At 38.3% G+C, this 17426-nt stretch overlaps 1 protein-coding gene across 23 annotated transcripts in view; it reads left to right on the top strand.

Annotated features, from left to right (window-relative positions):
* Nucleotides 1-17426, top strand: part of Ncor1 (nuclear receptor corepressor 1) — a 154348-nt gene that overhangs the window by 35210 nt on the left and 101712 nt on the right. For all 23 annotated transcript variants that reach the window (XM_036196488.1, XM_036196485.1, XM_036196487.1 and 20 more), the window contains 3 exons: nt 2461-2653; nt 9014-9196; nt 15627-15740. In XM_036196488.1, the coding sequence (XP_036052381.1) occupies nt 2461-2653; nt 9014-9196; nt 15627-15740 (490 nt within the window). The remainder of the gene's footprint in view (nt 1-2460; nt 2654-9013; nt 9197-15626; nt 15741-17426) is intronic.

Raw genomic sequence — 17426 nt, 5'->3', positions numbered from 1 at the left:
AGAGAACTGACTTTCAGAGGTTGTCTTCAGACCCACTGGTACATAGTGATACACACACATGCTAAGTAAATAAATGTAATTAAAAAAATTTAGTCCATCATCATGGGGGTATCTTTCTTTTGTGTTGTTGCAATTAAAAAAAAGTCATTTAACAAATACACAAACACATTTAAAAAGGAAAAGGACTAAAAAAATCTTGTATTTTTTATAAAAAAAAAAAGGTAACCTGGTTTGGAGGTACACCTTTAATCCCAGCACTCGAGAGCGGGAGGCTAGAGGATTTCTGAGTTCAAGGCTAGCCTGGTCTACAGAGTGAGTTTCAGGACAGTCAGGACTGTTACACAGAGAAACTCTGTCTTGAAAAAACAAAAACAAACAAACATACAATTATTGCCAGAAATTTGAAAAGATTCAAGGAAGGAATTAGAAGAATCTTGAATGACTTGGCATCCCATTTCCTATCTTTACTCTCAATGAAACAGGGATGAAAAGGAAAGAATATAATTAAAATCGTCAGTTTTAAATGGAGTGATGGTAAATGATTTGTCAAGAATTTCCATTATGACTCCTGGTTTCTCAGCAAGACAATGGCAAGGAAAACTTTCTTGATCAATTTCCCACTGAAGGGAAGGTCTGAAGTAGGGCTGCCACAGTGCCCCTGAGCAAGAGAAAATAGAGGGGCATATTACGGGGTAAATTATTGAAGTTCAAGGGTAAGTAAACCACTAGGAGGGATTCAGGTAGGAAATAGAGGTGGTTTTCAGGGCGGAACAGTGTCTGGTTGTAAACCTGAATAGAGCTTAGTTAGTTGTAGGAGATAATGAAGCGGTAGCTTAAAATTCTGAGAAAAATTAAGATCCAAGATATTATACCAGACAAAATTAAGCCTTAAAGCAACAAGCAGGTATTTTTAGACATGAAAACACTGAGCATCCAAAATTTATTATAGAATTTGTAGGTGATGAAATCCAACTAACCAAAGAATGAAAGCCATGGTAAAGGACTGATAGTTATAAGCCTGTGTAAACTTTAAAAATCCATATTAAGAAATGTTAAATATTAAATTAAAATTTAAATAATGGACCTCTAATACATGGAGTTTATTTTGTGTGTGTGTTGGGGGGGGGCAGTTTTCAAGACAGGATTTCTCTTTGTAGCTTTGGTGTCTGTCCTGGAACTCACTTTGTAGACCAGGCTGGCCTCAAACTCACAGAGATTCCTGGCTCTGCCTCCCGAACACATGAAAATATTAAACGTTGACAGGATTTAAAAAAAAAAAAAAAGCACAGCTTGCAAACACCTACCAGTAAGGTATGTTTAGAATCTTTAGAGGCATGCCTTTGAAAAGTGTGCACATAGTGAGTTTATTTTTCTAAAGTAGAATTTTCAGGAAACTCTCTGAACACCACCTTTATGTTTTTCATAACTCTTTATCTTGCCTTCTAGCAAGTTTATTTTTGAATTTTTTATTTTTTAATATTTATATTTATCATTATAATCATCTTCAGTTCTATGTTCTGTTCTTCTCCAGTATTGGGTATATTTCACCTTCTGGTTTTGATAAATCTCACAGGCTACCCCCCCCCATATCGTGGCTCACAACCATTAGTAACTCCAGTTTTGGGAATTGATATCCTCTTCTGGATTCTCCAGGGACCAGGCATGCATGTGATGCATTTATGTATGTGTAGATAAACGCTCATCCACATAAAAAAAATTTTTGTTTGTTTGTTTTTTGGTTTCCCGAATGGTTTCTCTGTGTAGCCCTAACTGTTCTGGAACATACTTTGTAGACTGGGCTGGCCTTGAAATTAGAGATCTGCCTGCCTCTGCCTCCCAAGTTCTGAGATTAAAGGCATGTACCACCACCACTACATGGCTAAAATAAAAGTCTTTAAATAAAAAAAAAAATCTGTGTATGTGCATGTGCATACATGAGTGTGGGCAGGTGGCCAGCTTTACATAGGTTCTGGTGATCTGAACTCAGGTCCTTGTGCTTGCATGCTTAAAATATATTTTATATAGATGTTTTTCAGTAACTCAAGATATTTTTACAAATAAAAATCTGTGTTAAGACTTTCATTTCTAGATTTTTCTATAGAACTTTCTCTTCCTCTCAAAGAGACATTCAGTTAGAAGTGTTAATAATATTCAAGTGAGGTTCAGGTGTGTCTAGGCTTTAGATACTGTGACATGACTTCATTATCTATAAGTGTGTTGTGCTTCATGCATAGCTGTCCTGGGATATATGTGGTGTATGGGCATTGAGTTGGGTATGCCTGAATATTATTCTGGCATAAGTTATAGGCAGTGACAGTTCACTTTGAAAGTAAGCATAACCTTTCATTCATTCTGAAGTTCAACTGGGGTATTAGCAAGGAGTTAAATGTCACTTAACACTTTTCAGATGTTTTTTGCTTTTTTGCTTTTTGTTGTTTTTGTTGTTCTTTTTTGTATTAGGCCTCAAGAAAGAAGAACTGGATATGAACAATTTCACTCAGGCCCCTCACCAGTGGATCATGATTCATTGGAGTCCAAGCGGCCACGCCTGGAGCCGGTTTCTGATGCCCATTTCCAGCGTGTCAGTGCTGCTGCTTTACCTTTGGCTCACACGCTGCCAGAAGGGTTGAGGTCGTCTGCTGACACTAAGAAGGTAAATGCTTGTTTTCTTGCTCTTTGGAGCTTAGGTCTATAATGTTTATGTAACTGTATTTCAGGCACAGGGCCTAAAGGAAAAGCCCACATTACAGAGCCTCTAAAGGTTAGTGCTGTGGGAGTAAAATGTTGTTAAGCAAAACTATAAATCACAGACTAAGTGCTCCATATTTCAATTAGTACCTCGACTTTTTGGAGAGTGAAAAAAGATTGAGGAGTTCAATAAAAAAGTCTCTTTTGACTAATTCTTATGCATTTTGTGTTGGTATGCTATACTACAAAATGAGGTCAGAGGTACTAAAGATTGTCAGTTTAGTCAAATTTATCTTATTTGTATGGTGGCAGGGAGGGCTTAGGCACCATGGCGTGCATGTGGGTGGAGGTCAGAGGACAACTTTTAGGAGTCAATTTTCTCCTTCCATGCTATGCTTCCTAGGGATTTAACTCAGGTCGTCAGGCTTTGCCGAAAACACTCTTATTGTCTGAGTTTTGTTTGGGGGAAAAGTTTTTCCCCTCTCTTTGAGATAGGATCTACATATCTAGCCCAGATGGTCTGGAACTTACTGTATAGCTCAAGCTGGCTCACAGAAATCCTCCTGCCTCTGAATTCTCTGTACTCCACCATGCCTGGCAAATTTTGTCAATTTTTTTTTCCCCCCAAGACAGTTTCCCTGTGTAGCTTTGCACCTTTCCTGGAACTCACTCTGTAGCCCAGGCTGGCCTCAAACTCACAGAGATCCGCCTGGCTCTGCCTCCCAAGTGCTGGGATTAAAGGTGTGCGCCATTGCTGCCGCCGCCACTACCACCTGGCAACTTAAGGTTTTTTTGAGATCAAATAATTTCCCCCTTGTGTTTATTACTTTCTTTTGTTTTTGTTTTTGTTTTTTGAGACAGGCTTTCTCTGTATAGTTTTGGAGCCTGTCCTGGATCTCACTCTGTAGGCCAGGCTGGCCTCAAACTCACAGAGATCTGCCTGCCTCTGCCTCTGAGTGCTGGGACTAAAGGTGTGAGCCGCCGCCACCGCCACCACCCGGCGTTTATTACTTTCTTTTGTGAATGTATGTGTCTGTTATGTTCTTGTAAAATAGATAATCAAAACTATATCCACAGCAATATAACATCTCATTAAATCTGTACATTAGCAGATGTTTAACATGAGTGGATATTTATTTTAGAATAAAAAATTTAAGAAACTCTTCAGTGGTGATACATTAACCTTTTATTGTTTGTGATGTGAGGGCCTTGTACACTACTCTAGCACTGACCTGCATTTCTACCCTTGTAACCTTTTTACTAATATGTATTAATGGTTTCTCAGTATCATTTTGTCTTTAAAATTTTTTAGTAAAATTTTAATTATGTGTGTGTGTATGTCTGGATGTGGACATGTGAGTGTAGATAGCTGAGAAAGCCAGAAAAGGACATCAGATCCTCTAGAGCTGGAGTTCACGAGCAGTTGTGAACCACCTGACATGATTGCTAGGGGCCAAATCTGGGTCCTCTGCCAGAGCAGTGTGGCAGGATGTGCCAGTGGACCACCTCTCCCAATTAAGAGTAAATATTTTTATTGAAGCGGGGTGTGTGTGTGTGTGTGTGTGTGTGTGTGTGTGTGTGTGTGTGTGTGTAGGCAAGAAGACAGCTTTTGTGAGTTGGTTCTCTTTCTACCCTGTGCATCCTGTTACACTCAGGCTGTCAGGCTTGGTCATAAGTGCCTTTTCCTGCTGAGCCAGTTCTCTAGCCTTGCCTCCATCTCTACTACTTACAGCCTGGTCTCACAGTTGTAGTAATCCTTCGGCTTCTGCCTGCAAAGTGCTAAGATTTTAGGTGTAAGCCACCACACTCAGCTGCTTATTAATTTTATACAAAGAAATAAATCTTTGTTGAATCCTTGATACTGTCTTCTGGTATTTAGTCTTAAAAGTGTTAATGCTTTGAATGCTTGTTTGTACAAATGACAGAAATATTGTCAGGGGCATTTCAAAAATTGTTGGAAATTTTGAGTTAGACTAATTCAAAATTTAATTAGTGACACAACCCCCTCCCCTGCCTCTTTTTTTCTCTCTAAGACAAGGTGTCAAAGCCCAAGCTGGCCTTGGATTTGCTGTCTCCCAAGCCTGACTTTGAACTCCTCATCCTTCACTTCTACTCTCCTAGTGCCAAGCCATCCTGCTTGGGCTTGGCCTCAGTGAATTTCTTCTGAAACTTAAGCCAGCAGCTCAACCAGTAATATCTAAAACCAAACATTGTAACACAGTCTAAAGATACATTAAAGCTACATAGAGAAACCCTGTCTCGGAAAACCAAAAAAAAAAAAAAAAAAAAAACAACAAAAAAAAGAAGATACATTAATGTGATACATAAGTATTTAGTTTTTATTTCCATAATTAAACCATTTTGTTTCTATATGATCAGAAAACTTTGTATAATGTATATGTATGGTGTGTGTGTGTGTGTGTGTGTGTGTGTGCATACATACATGTGTACATATTTGCATGTGTGAGGGCTTGTGTATGAGTGCATGTGGTGTGGAGCCAGAGGCTGATGTTGGTTGCGTTTCTTTCTTTCTTTTCTTTTTTTTTAAAGATTTATTTATTTATTACATATACTGTTCTGCCTGCACGTGTCCTTGCAAGCCAGAAGAGGGCACCAGATTTCACTAGAGATGGTTGTGAGCCACCATGTGGTTGCTGGGAATTGAACTCAGGACCTCTGGAAGAACAAAGCAGTGCTCTTAACCTCTGAGCCATCTCTCCAGCCCGGTTGCCTTCCTTAATAGCTCTTTACCTTATTGTATTTACTGAGGTGGGGTCTCTCACTACCATTCAGGTAGTCTAGTCTACCCAGCTAGTTTCCATGGGAATCTTGTCTCTTCTTTCTGAACATTGTGGTTATAGATAGGCTACCACACCTGCTTCACTATTGTGCCTGTGTGCTGGGTATCTGAATTTCTGGTCTTGTGCCCTTCCCACCCCCCAGACAAGATGTCTGTGTTGGCTGCCCTGGAACTCACTCTGTAGACCAGGCTGGCCTCCAACTCAGGTTCCCGCCTTCTCTGCCTGTGAGTGCTGGGTGTAAGGTGTGTGCCGCCACCGCCTGGCCTGTGCATTTGCCTAGCAGATGCTTTCTCAGTTGAACCGTCTAGCAGCCGCAGCATGTAGTAGTCTTAAGTCTAAGCCCGGGTGTTTCAGGCAACTCCTTTTGTAGGGTGACAGCCACAGGGCAAAGTGCACATGCCAGAATGCAGCTGGAGTAAAACTGTGAGACATGCAAATACTGCCACAAACCTCAAATTCATTCCACGATTTGGATTAATTTTTGGTCATTGTGCATTCAGACACCTTTTGTTATTAACATTTTTCATGATCTTCCATTTAATTATACAACTCCATAGAGTTATAACCCATATATACTTTTTTATACTTCCCAAATTATTTTCAAAAGACAGGCTGTATATATAAAATTTATTTTCAGGTAGTTCAGCCAGAAAGGAAACAAAACTGTGTGTATAGTGAGAAAACAAGTATAACAAAAAACCAGTGAACCTACAGGAAGGGTAGATGGATATCATGTGCTTTTGTCTTTTATGTAAATTGTTGAGATCATGTATTGAATGGGCATAAGCTCTTTGTGGTAGGTAGTAACTAGGTGAGCCTCTAGGAGTTGTGAGATGTACCATACCACGTGGATTATCACTGTTAGAGTGTTTGGGGTTTACAAGAAAGCCCTTGCTTCACTATAAGGAACAAAATTTAAATATGCAATCTTCTGACACAGAGTAAATTATCCCATATATAATTTATAGCTGTAGAAAGGGGATCTTAAAACTCATTCATTAAAATGTGGCATGCTCATTGTATATGAGTTATTTCCATTTTATAGTTGAGAAAACATGCTAATAAAAATTTCAGGGACTTTAGGTTGTGTCTCCTGAGTTGGAATGAAAATACAGGATCCCTAATGCCGTCCTGCACTTCATAGTCTGTCAACTCTGATTTCCTCTTCTCCTTTTACATCCTTTCTTTTTTTGTATTTTAAAAAATAAACCCCAAGTCTATAATTAAAAAGTAGACATACACATGCCCCCTCTCCCCTTTTCCCCAAAAAAGGAAATCTAATTCTTACTTTAAGTAGCTATCAGGCTGTTCCAATCCTGTCATAAAAGGCGGCATTCAAGAGATTTGTCTTTGGTTAAGTATTTTTTACTGTTAATTCAGAAAGGGAAATTAGTAATTTGTATGTTTTTAGTATATGTATAAAACAAGTTTTAGAACAAGTTTTTAAAAACATTTTCATAATCTGCTAGTTAGAATACATATCTCTGTGATACAAACTATCTCATATGCATGTGGTAGGTAGGAAAGTCAAAGAGTTTTATCACCAGGTGATGGTGTAGGCCTTTAATCTCAGCACTCTGGAAGCAGAGGCAGGAGGATCTCTGAGCTTGAGACCAGCCTGGTCTGCAGAGTGAGTTCCAGGACAGCCTGGAATACACAGAAACCCTGTCTTGAAAAAACACACACACACAAATTTCAAGGTTCTTAGAAATAAATTCTCATAATTACAAGGCCTTTGTAATAAAAAGAAAATTCTAAAATTCTGTATTCATTTTTGCAAATATTAGCTAGCTGATTTGCTGTATCTTATGCAATGTTGACGAAGATTTGAATTTTCTGCATTGATGTCATAAAGACACATTCCCTTGTCCTTTTTGCTTTTGAAAGTTGATGGCAATAGTCACAGCCAAAAATTGAATTATTTTATTTTATTTTTTTAAATTTTTTTGGTTTTTCGAGACAGGGTTTCTCTGTGTAGCTTTGCGCCTTTTCTGGAGCTCACATGGTAGCCCAGGTTGGCCTCGAACTCACAGAGATCCGCCTGGCTCTGCCTCCCGAGTGTTGGGATTAAAGGCGTGCGCCACCACCGCTGAATTTTTTTATTTTTAAGAAACTTAATTCCCTTTTGAAGCCAGTGAACCCAAGAACTTACATTTTAATAGAGGAAGAATGAAGTGAGGGTTCCAGGCAGCTAGAGTTTATATACTAATGCAGATGTACTGGAACTTAACTGGATTATTGAGTCTAGGAGAATTATTACTGTTTTTGTTAATGCTTTATTTATGGAGTTCTACAGGTTTAGGGTATAGCTATGATTTTTTTTTTTTTTTTACCCAGAATACCTTTTTACATGATGTGCATAGTGTTATGAGGCGTTTTAGCATTACATACGTTTTAGCTGAAATTGTGTTTGGGGACAGTGGTTTGTCTCCTAGGCACTCCTGATTCAGAACTACTGATTTTTTTTTTTTTTTTTTTTTTAAATCATTGTTTGGTATGTTTTAGGTTCTGTAGTCTTTCTAACTATTCTTGCTCTGAGCTTTCTATAGCCTAGAGAAAAATAATACCCCTCTTTAAAATTATGTGTTTAATAAACTGCTTGTATGTTTATCTTAGACTGGAAATTGTGTGTGTGTGTGGTGGTAGATTTTTGGTAGAGGGATTTCCATTATCTGTTAATAGATCACTGCTGATTTGTGGGTGGAATGGGATAAAGATTTTTTTTTTGATAAATGTTTGGGAAGATGTTTTATGCTAAAGAGATGGCACATGTGCTGTAGTTTGACTTCATGCCTCAATTGGTCTTTGGAAATACTGAAAACACTTTGGTCCTAGAGATTGAGCTCAAGGCTTCATCATGCTGAATATGAATCCCATTACCAAGCTATCTCCAAAGGCCCCCAAAAAAACTTTTAATAGGAACTCTTGGCTTAGTAATAGTAAGGTGAGCCAGGCAGTGGTGGCACGTGCCTTTAATCTCCCAGCACTCAGGAGGCAGAGGCAGACAGATCTTTGTGAGTTCAAGGCTAGCCTGGTCTACACAGTGAGTTTCAGGATAAGCTGCACAGAGAACCCCTGTCTTGAAAAACAACAAACAAACAAAAAAATGGTAAGGTGGATGGACACACACACACACACACACACACACACACACACACACACTCATTAAAAATGAATAGTGAATGCTATGTCCAAGCTATAAAAAGTAGTATAAACATCTGTGTTTTGTTTTATATATATTTACAAGTATGTATGAATACAAGAATTCATTGCCATTAGAGAAATAGCCCACTGCTGTTGAAGGGTAGGGATAGTATCTGTTTATATCACTCCAGGAGTGATAGTTGACATGTTCTCAGTCTTTGTTTACCATTGCAACCAATAAAGGCTGTTTATATGCTCAGAGTGACAGAGACAGACACTCCACTGTGTTTTAAAGTTTACGTTTTCTGTTAAGATAGTCTTGATGCTAACATTGACTGTTAGTGAGAAATAAATTGTTGTTTATTATATTTCTTCTAAAGGATCCAGCATTTGGAGGCAAACATGAAGCTCCATCCTCTCCACTGTCTGGGCAACCATGTGGAGATGATCAAAATGCTTCCCCTTCAAAGCTTTCAAAAGAAGAGTTAATACAGAGTATGGACCGGGTAGATCGAGAGATCGCAAAAGTAGAGCAGCAGATCCTTAAATTGAAAAAGAAGCAAGTAAGTGCTGGACTCCTTGCTCAACAGTCTGTGTGCTAGAAGGTGGTGTGAAGAGCAGCCATGCCTTTGATGGGCCTGTGCTCTGCTCGCTCTTCAGCACTGTTCATTTCTTTTGTTTCAGTCCTTATTTCTCCTGCCATACATACTATGCTGTATGTTGTCTGTTTGTGCTAGTTATTATGGTTGCTAAAATGTAATTTATTTTATATCTTCAGTGGCAGCATATATGCCTACCAGTTTGTGCATCTCCTTGTCTTTACAGGATAGTTTTATTTTTCAGTTTGGATGTGAAATAGTTTTGATTAATTTGCATTGTCTTGATTAGGAATGAGGCTGAGCTTATTTTCATGTTATGCCTTCTGTATTCATTATGTGCAGATATTCTCTCTCTCTCTTTTTTTTAACTGTTAAAATTTCCTAGCATATCATTTCATTTTTTTTTCAATAGTTTTATTTGAGGAGGGAGTTGGACTTTTTTGTTTTTACTATGATAAGTTCTCATTGATTATGTTGCCTAGGTTGACAATAAATTTTGCCTAGGTTGACACTAAACTTAATAGGTTCAAATGATCCTCCTGCTTCATTTCCTGAGTAGCTGGGACTATAGATTCATTCTATCAAAACTGAATCAATAAAAAAAAGCACCTTTTAAAACTGAGATGTAATTCACACCACAGTATTTATTCTTTCAAGGTGTGGAATTAAGTACTTGTAATATATTCATAAATTTTTGCAGGTTATCACCACTATTGAATCTAGAACATTTTTGTGACTTCTAAAAGAAACCCATTATTCATTAATACTGTTTCTAATACTACTTATCTCCTGGAATCTACTTGTCTATTTCTGTCTGCATGAATTACCTGTTTAGTTATATAGAAGCCTATGACATATTTTTAAGAATTGCCTATGTATTTGCATCAACTCCCCCCCCCCCCCCTAGACCAGGTTTCTCTGTAGTTTTTGCCTGTCCTGGAGCTCCATCTGTAGACCATGTTGGCCTCGAACTCACTGAGATTTGCCTGGCTCTGCCTCCCAAGTGCATATGATACTGCTGCCTGGAGCATCAACATTTTCAAATTGTTACTGACTAAATTGATTCCATTGTAGAACCATACAATATTTTATTCATCTATTCATTAATTGATAGACATTTGGGTTGTCTCTATCTTTTTTAAAGGTTTATTTCTTATTTATGTGTATGTGTATATGTGCTTTCAGAGGCCAGAGAAAGTGTCAGATTCCTTGGGGGCAGGAGTCACAGGTAGTTATGGGCTTCCTCATTTGGGTGATGGGAACCAAACTCTCCAGCCCCTATCTACTTAAAAACAATTTTTTTTTTTAATTTTAAGCTTTATAAAAAACAATGTAAGTAAAAAACACTAACTGGAATTAACCAGTTTTCTTCCATGGCTGCTTTTCTTTTTTTATTATGCTGTCACATTCATGGACCAGTTTTTATGTGGATCTTCTTGTTTGTTTTCAGTCTTCTTGGATATATACCTAGGAGTAGAATTGTTGGATCTTATGGTACAACCTAAGCGTTTAGGAACTGTGAAACTGCTGGCACTGATGAGTTTTCTCTTGTTTTCTTCCTTTGCCGCCATTTGTTTCCTCCCTCTTCCTACCCTTTCCCTGTGTGACACGGGTGCTGGAGGGCTTCCCTCTGTGTAGCACAGCCTGCTGTGGAGATCTCGGTTCTCCCCCTCAGCTTACTGTTTAAGGTTAAAGGGATGCAACACTATACCTGACTTTTATTTTCTTTTTGAAATATCCGTCTTAGTAGATGTGAACTAATGTCTTGCTGTGATTTTACTTTGTATCTTCTTAATATTTTTCTTAATAATGTTGAGTGTCTTTGCATGTGCTTAATGGATATTTATACTTATTTCCTAGATCTATGTCTATTCACATATTTTGTCTTTTTATTGTTGAGTTTTAAGAATTTGTGTGTGTGTGTGTGTGTGTGTGTGTGTGTTTGCTTGCTCATGTATGCACATGCGAAGTCCAGAGGTTTCTTTCCTCTATTACCTCAACCATATTTTTTAAGACGTACTTATTTTTATTATTTATTTATTTATTTATTTATTTATTTATTTATTTATTTATTTTTAAGATTTACTTGTTTTATGTATGCATACTCTATCTACATGTATGCCTTTATGCCAGAAGAGGGTATCAGATCCCATTAGAGGTGTTGTGAGCCACCATGTGGTTACTAGGAATTGAACTCAGGACCTCTGGAAGAACAGCCAGTGCTCTTAACAGCTCATCTCCTTTCCAATCCCCACCTCATCCACTCCTCACAAAGGGTAAAGCCTCCCGTGGAAGTCAACAGTGCATGACCTAACAAGGTGAGGCAGGACTACGCTCCTCCTCCCATCCTGGCAATTTGTATGTTTTTGTGTGTGTGTGTGGAGGTCAGAGAATGGCTTTTGGGGGTTGGTCCTCTTCTTCCACTATGTAGGACCAGAGGCTTGAATCCAGTAATAAGCCTGGTAACAAGTACCTTCACCTGCTGAGCCATTTGGCTGGCCCCAATTTTGTGTGTGTGTGTGTGTGTGTGTGTGTGTGTGTGTGTGTGTGTGTGTGTTGTACACGTACATGTTTGTGTGTGTTGCTGAACTTCTGTGTACATAATATGTGATAGCCAGAAGTTCATGTTGGGTGTTTCCACCTTACTTTTTTGAGACAGGGTCTAGCACTCAACCTGGAGCTCACCAATTGGCAAGGCTTGTTCTCTGGTGAGCCATAGGGATCCTCCTGGTCTGTTCTCCAGCACTGGAGTACAGAGGTGTGCTACTTAGCCCAGCTTCTATGTAGATGCTACACATGAAGCTCAGGTCCTTTACCCATTGAGTCCTCTCCCCATCCCAATGTTAGTACTTTAAAAATTGTAATTTTTTTAACTGTTGCATTTATAATTTATAAAAATTTTGGTTTTAACACTTATGATTTAGTTGTAGATTTGCTTGTGTTTTCTGTGTAATTAATGCTCATGTCAGCAAGCCAGAAGAGGGCACCAGATCTCATTACAGATGGTTGTGAGCCACCATGTGGGTGCTGGGAATTGAACTCAGGACCTCTGGCAGAGCAGTCAATGCTCTTAACCTCTGAGCCTTCTCTCTCATCAGCTGTTTTTTAAAAGTGGCAGTTTTGTTTCTTTCCAGTTTTTATTGCTGTTTTTCTATTGCTTTATGTTTTAAAATAATGTCTTAGTTTATTATTTATTGAGTTTATTCTAAGTTTTTGTAGAAATTCATCAGGTCGAGAAATTCTGTATTTTTTTGACATGTAAAGATATTCCTTTCTTTTTTCATTTAGACAGAATCTTCCTTGGTAGCCCTGGCTGGCCTCATACTCTTGTCTCAGCCTCCTGAATATTGGGATTTTAGGTGTGAGCCATTATTCCTGTCTGCAAATATTTTAGTAATAAAAGAATGTTGGGTTTCCGTCACAGAGAAGTGCGTAGTTTACATTTGTTTGCTAGTCGTATAGTTTCCTCCTTTCATCTCTTAGTGAGCCCTATTTTAGTGTTGGTTTCAGATCACCTGTGCATCTCTAGGTTTAGTTTTATTTGTCCACATTATCTTGTTTTTTTAACCCAAGTCTTACTAGGTAGTCTGGGAGTTCACTCTGTAGACCAGGCTGGCCTTGAACACACAGAGATCTGCCTGCTTTGCCTCCCAAGTGCTGGGATTAAAGGTGTGCACCACCAATGCCTGGTGCCTTTTTTATTTGTTTGTTTATAAATTGTTAGTTTAATTTAACAGTATTTATTTGGGAATTTAAATTCATGAAAGGGATTAGGTTATAATAGTTCTGATTGTTTTGTTATTTTTGAGACAGGGTCATTTTTGTAATCCAGATTGGCTTTGAACTCTGATGCATTAGACTGACTTGGAACTCAGTGTAATCCTCCTACCTTTGAATCTCTTGAGTGATGGAATTAGAGTGGTGAGCTACTGCAACCAGCTAGTTTATACTGTTACTTTCTTTAAAAAGTATTACTTGTGCCAGTGGTGGTGGTGCACACCTTTAGCCTCAGCACTCGGGAGGCAGAAGCAGTCAGATCTTTATGAGTTTGAGGCCAGCCTGTTCTACAGAGCAAGTTCCAGGACAGCCAAGGCTACACAGAGAAACTCTGTTTCAAAAAACAAAAACCAATCAAACAAAAAAACCCAAAATGTAAGTACATGTCTTTTCAGAACTGTGTGCATGCACATGCCCAGTGGGCATAGAGATCACAGGATAGCTTTGTTGACTTACTTCACTATTTCCTCCTTTCTGTGGGTTCCATGCATAGTGCTCAGGTCATCAGGCAAGTGCCTTTACCTACTACACAGTCTTGCTAGCCTCTACTGTTTCTTCTCACCTGTCCTTGTCTGGTTTGGGTAAGATTTTAACACGGACCATTTCTAAACTCTGAGATGGTTAAATATTGCAGTTTTTTTGTTCTCGCTTGTTTTCAGAACTTAAACATTGGTTAAATCAACTTGATCTAATGGAGAGATGTGTGTGTGTGTGTGTGTGTGTGTGTGTGTGTGTGTGTGTGTGTACTTGTGAAGATTTTTTCCTATTGGTGATTCAAGTGTTTTTTTTTTTTTTAATTCAATTATAGTTCATCTATTAGTAAATTTTCCCATCTTTTTGGAGGGTATAAGTGAATTCTCTACAATAAATTTCTATTTCCTTTTTTGGGTTTTATTCCAAGTCATTTATTTAATTCTTTCTTCCCTATTTTCAATACCCCTTCTCTTTCCTTTCGTGATTCTGGGCCTCATACATGGTAATGCTGAGAGTATCTCTTCTTCTTCTTTTTTTTTTTTTTTTTTTTGAGACGGGGTTTCTCTGTGTAGCTTTGAACCCTTCCTGGAACTCGCTTTGTATACCAGGCTGGCCTCGAACTCACAGAGATCCGCCTGGCTCTGCCTCCTGAGTGCTGGGATTAAAGGCATGTGCTACCACCGCCTGGCGAGTATCACTTCTTTAAGCAAATTCTTCAGTCTGTTATTAGTTTATATTTATCTTTGCATGTGAGTGTTTGTGAATGCCTACATAATATTGTTGTGTGGCATGTGGAAGTCAGGACAGCCTCAGGTGTACATGATGGACTTAGTGTGCACACAGAGGCCAGAGGACAGCCTCAGGTGTACATGATGGACTCAGTGTGCACACAGTGGTCAGAGGACAGCCTCAGGTGTACATGATGGGCTGTGTGTTTAGGTAGGGGCCAGAGGGCAGCAGCATCAGCTGTTGTTTTTAGGAGCCATCAACCTTAGTTTTGGAGACAGTGTCTCTCATTGACCTGGAGCACTCCATTAGGGCAGGCTGGCTGGCCATAAGAGCCCTACCTATGTCTGCCTTCTCAGCATTGGTATTGAAAGCATGTACGCCTAGCTACTTTTCCATTGGTCTAGTGATGGTAAACTCTGGGGCCCTTTGCATGCTAGGTACATTTCTTTTTTCTGTGTTTCTCCTCCCACGTCCCACCTTGTCATGTACATCCCCAGTCCTTGTTGGGAAGATTTCTCTTTTCAAGTGGGTGTGGCTATCTTATAGTACCTCACTGTTGGTCTTCCTTGGTAGTACACGTAATTTTTTTTCTCTCGCCTTATGCTACACTTTATCTTTACCTAGTAGTAATCAATTTGGATATTTGTTGAGCATTTACTAGGTTTTAGGTACTGAAAAAAAGGCAATAAGAGCAAATTCCTATTTATAGTAATAGGTAACATTGACTGAGCATTTAGAGTTGGAGTATATATAGTATAGGTCATTTAATCCTTACATAACTGCATGTTAAATAGTGTTGTTATCCCTACTTCTTGTATGAGTGGCCTAGATATTTGCTTAAATTCTAGGAAAAAAGACTATAATCATGCCTTCAGGCTCAAACCTAGACTGACTGACTAAAAAATTACAAAGCCTTTTGCTTTGTAATTCATATGCCAGCTGTTCAGTGCCTCTTGACAAGAACAGTACTAAATCGATGGAAAGTTTGGATTTGGACATGGTACTATTCTTAGCTGGGAATTAGTCCTTTTACTATTTCCTATCATACTGTTCACAACGAAGTGCACAAATAACATGTAACTTTTCCCAATGTTATTAAAGACTATTGTGATAGAGTTATAATAAGGTGCTTTTCTTAAACTTAGTTTCTCTTTAATGTTTCCTTTATCAGAATTGAAGTAGTCAAGGTTTTTTTCCATTGGTTTTACATCTGTCTATCTTACTATGATTTATGATATTTAGTTATTAAAATGTATCTGGTTATTTTTCCTTGAGCTCTTGGATCTTTGAGAGCCTTGTAGAGTAAACGGTTACCCTATAGAATCAATAAGTAGTGCACGGTATCATGTGCTATCTCTGGCTGCTGATTGGTGATCTGCAGCAAATGTCTGACAGTTTCTTCTGGATCTCTTAGCAACAGCTAGAAGAAGAAGCAGCTAAACCTCCTGAGCCAGAGAAGCCTGTGTCCCCTCCTCCTGTGGAGCAGAAACACCGTAGTATTGTCCAAATTATTTATGATGAGAATCGGGTAAGTTTATATTCTTTCTGACAACATAGGCTTTAAATCTATTTGACTCTGGATTTTCCAGCTCTGAATATATTCTATTGTAATTATATTAAAATAAAAGTTCTGTTTTACATTATATATTGTATAACTATTAATTCACTGATTATAATTTTTTTGGGGGCCCGGTGGTTGCAAGACAGGGTTTCTCTGTGTAGTTTTGGTGCCTGTCCTGGATCTTGTTCGGTAGACCAGGCTGGCCCGAAATCATAGAGATCCTCCTGGCTCTGCCTCTCAAGTGCTGGGATTACAGGCGTGCGCTGCCGCCGCACGACCCAGTCCACTGATTAGAATTTTATCAGCTGATTCTGCTATCATATACATACTGACAAGTATATGAAACAGCCATTTTGTAGCTTTTTACCTTTTTTTTTTTTTTTTTTTAAAAGACAGGGAGTTGCTGTGTAGTCCTGGATAGCATGGAACTCCATATTTGGCTATGTAGACAGGGCTAACCCCTTAAGTTGAAGCTTCTGCCTTTGCCTCCTGAGTGTTATCATGCTTGCTTGCAATCATATCATCATGCTTGCTTGCATTTTTTTTTTTTTTTTTTTTTTAAATAAGATATCCCTATGTAACCCTGCTAGCCTGGAATTCAGTGTATAGACCAGGCTGGCTTCAAACTCATCTGCCTGTCTGTGCATCTTATGCTAGGATAGAAGGGTTGTTCCACCATGACCTGCACGCTTGTTAATTTTTACTTAAAGTGTATTTGATACCAAAGCATGATTGGTCACATTTCAGTACAAATGTACTTTCGGATAGAGGAAGGAATTTCATTATCAGCCTCAGAGTTAATAGCTGGGATATGGCTGAACTTTAAAAGTTCAGTGTGGACGTTGACCTTTAGGTGGGTTTTGGTTTTTTATTTTTCTTAAAACAATTTTTTGTTTCATTCTCTTAGTTGGCAAATTTTTATCAATTAGGAAATCCAGGCCATAGTTCTGTGAATTGTTTTTGTATTGACACTGTTGACTTTTGATCATTACTTGGCTCAATTGCAGTTAAAGTAAAGGGAAGCTTATATCACTTCAATATAAAGAAAATGTTGCATCAGAGAATCTTAACAATTGACTTTTAGAAGACCTTATTTCACAACATATAATAAAATTTAAATAATATTAAGATTTAATAGCCAAGGGTAATCATAAAAAGTAAAAAATCAGAATTGTTGTTTGAATTTATTTGCTTTGTAGTGAGTTGATTTATCAGTCAATATATTTTATACAGAGAGCAAGGTCTGAAAGGATATTGGACGTAAGAGAAGCATCTATTAGCTGGGGTGTGCAGTGGTGGAGTACCTCCCTAGCATGCCCAGGACCTGGGTTAGCCTAGTATCACAACAGCAAATTTAAAGAGAGGTAGGCAAGCCTAGCAGTATTTACAAAGGTAAGAAGATTAGAGAGCTTACCTGAAGACCTAATTCTAAAAAAGAGTCAAGAGTACATGATGGGCAAAAGCTATGTTCTTATATAATGTAGATATAGTAAGGCTATAAAAAGTGTCAAAAAAATAAGATGTTCTGTGGAATTAGGGTCATAAAATAGTATATTGCTATTCTGAGCCTTTTGTATGAATGATATGTTCTAAAGTAAATAATAATTATGAACTCCATCCACATAAAACAGTAGGGGCTGGGAAGATGCTTCA

This window comes from Onychomys torridus, chromosome 8 (assembly GCF_903995425.1).
Source record: "Onychomys torridus chromosome 8, mOncTor1.1, whole genome shotgun sequence".
NCBI lineage: Eukaryota > Metazoa > Chordata > Mammalia > Rodentia > Cricetidae > Onychomys > Onychomys torridus.
This window is presented reverse-complemented; position numbering and strand designations above follow the sequence as displayed.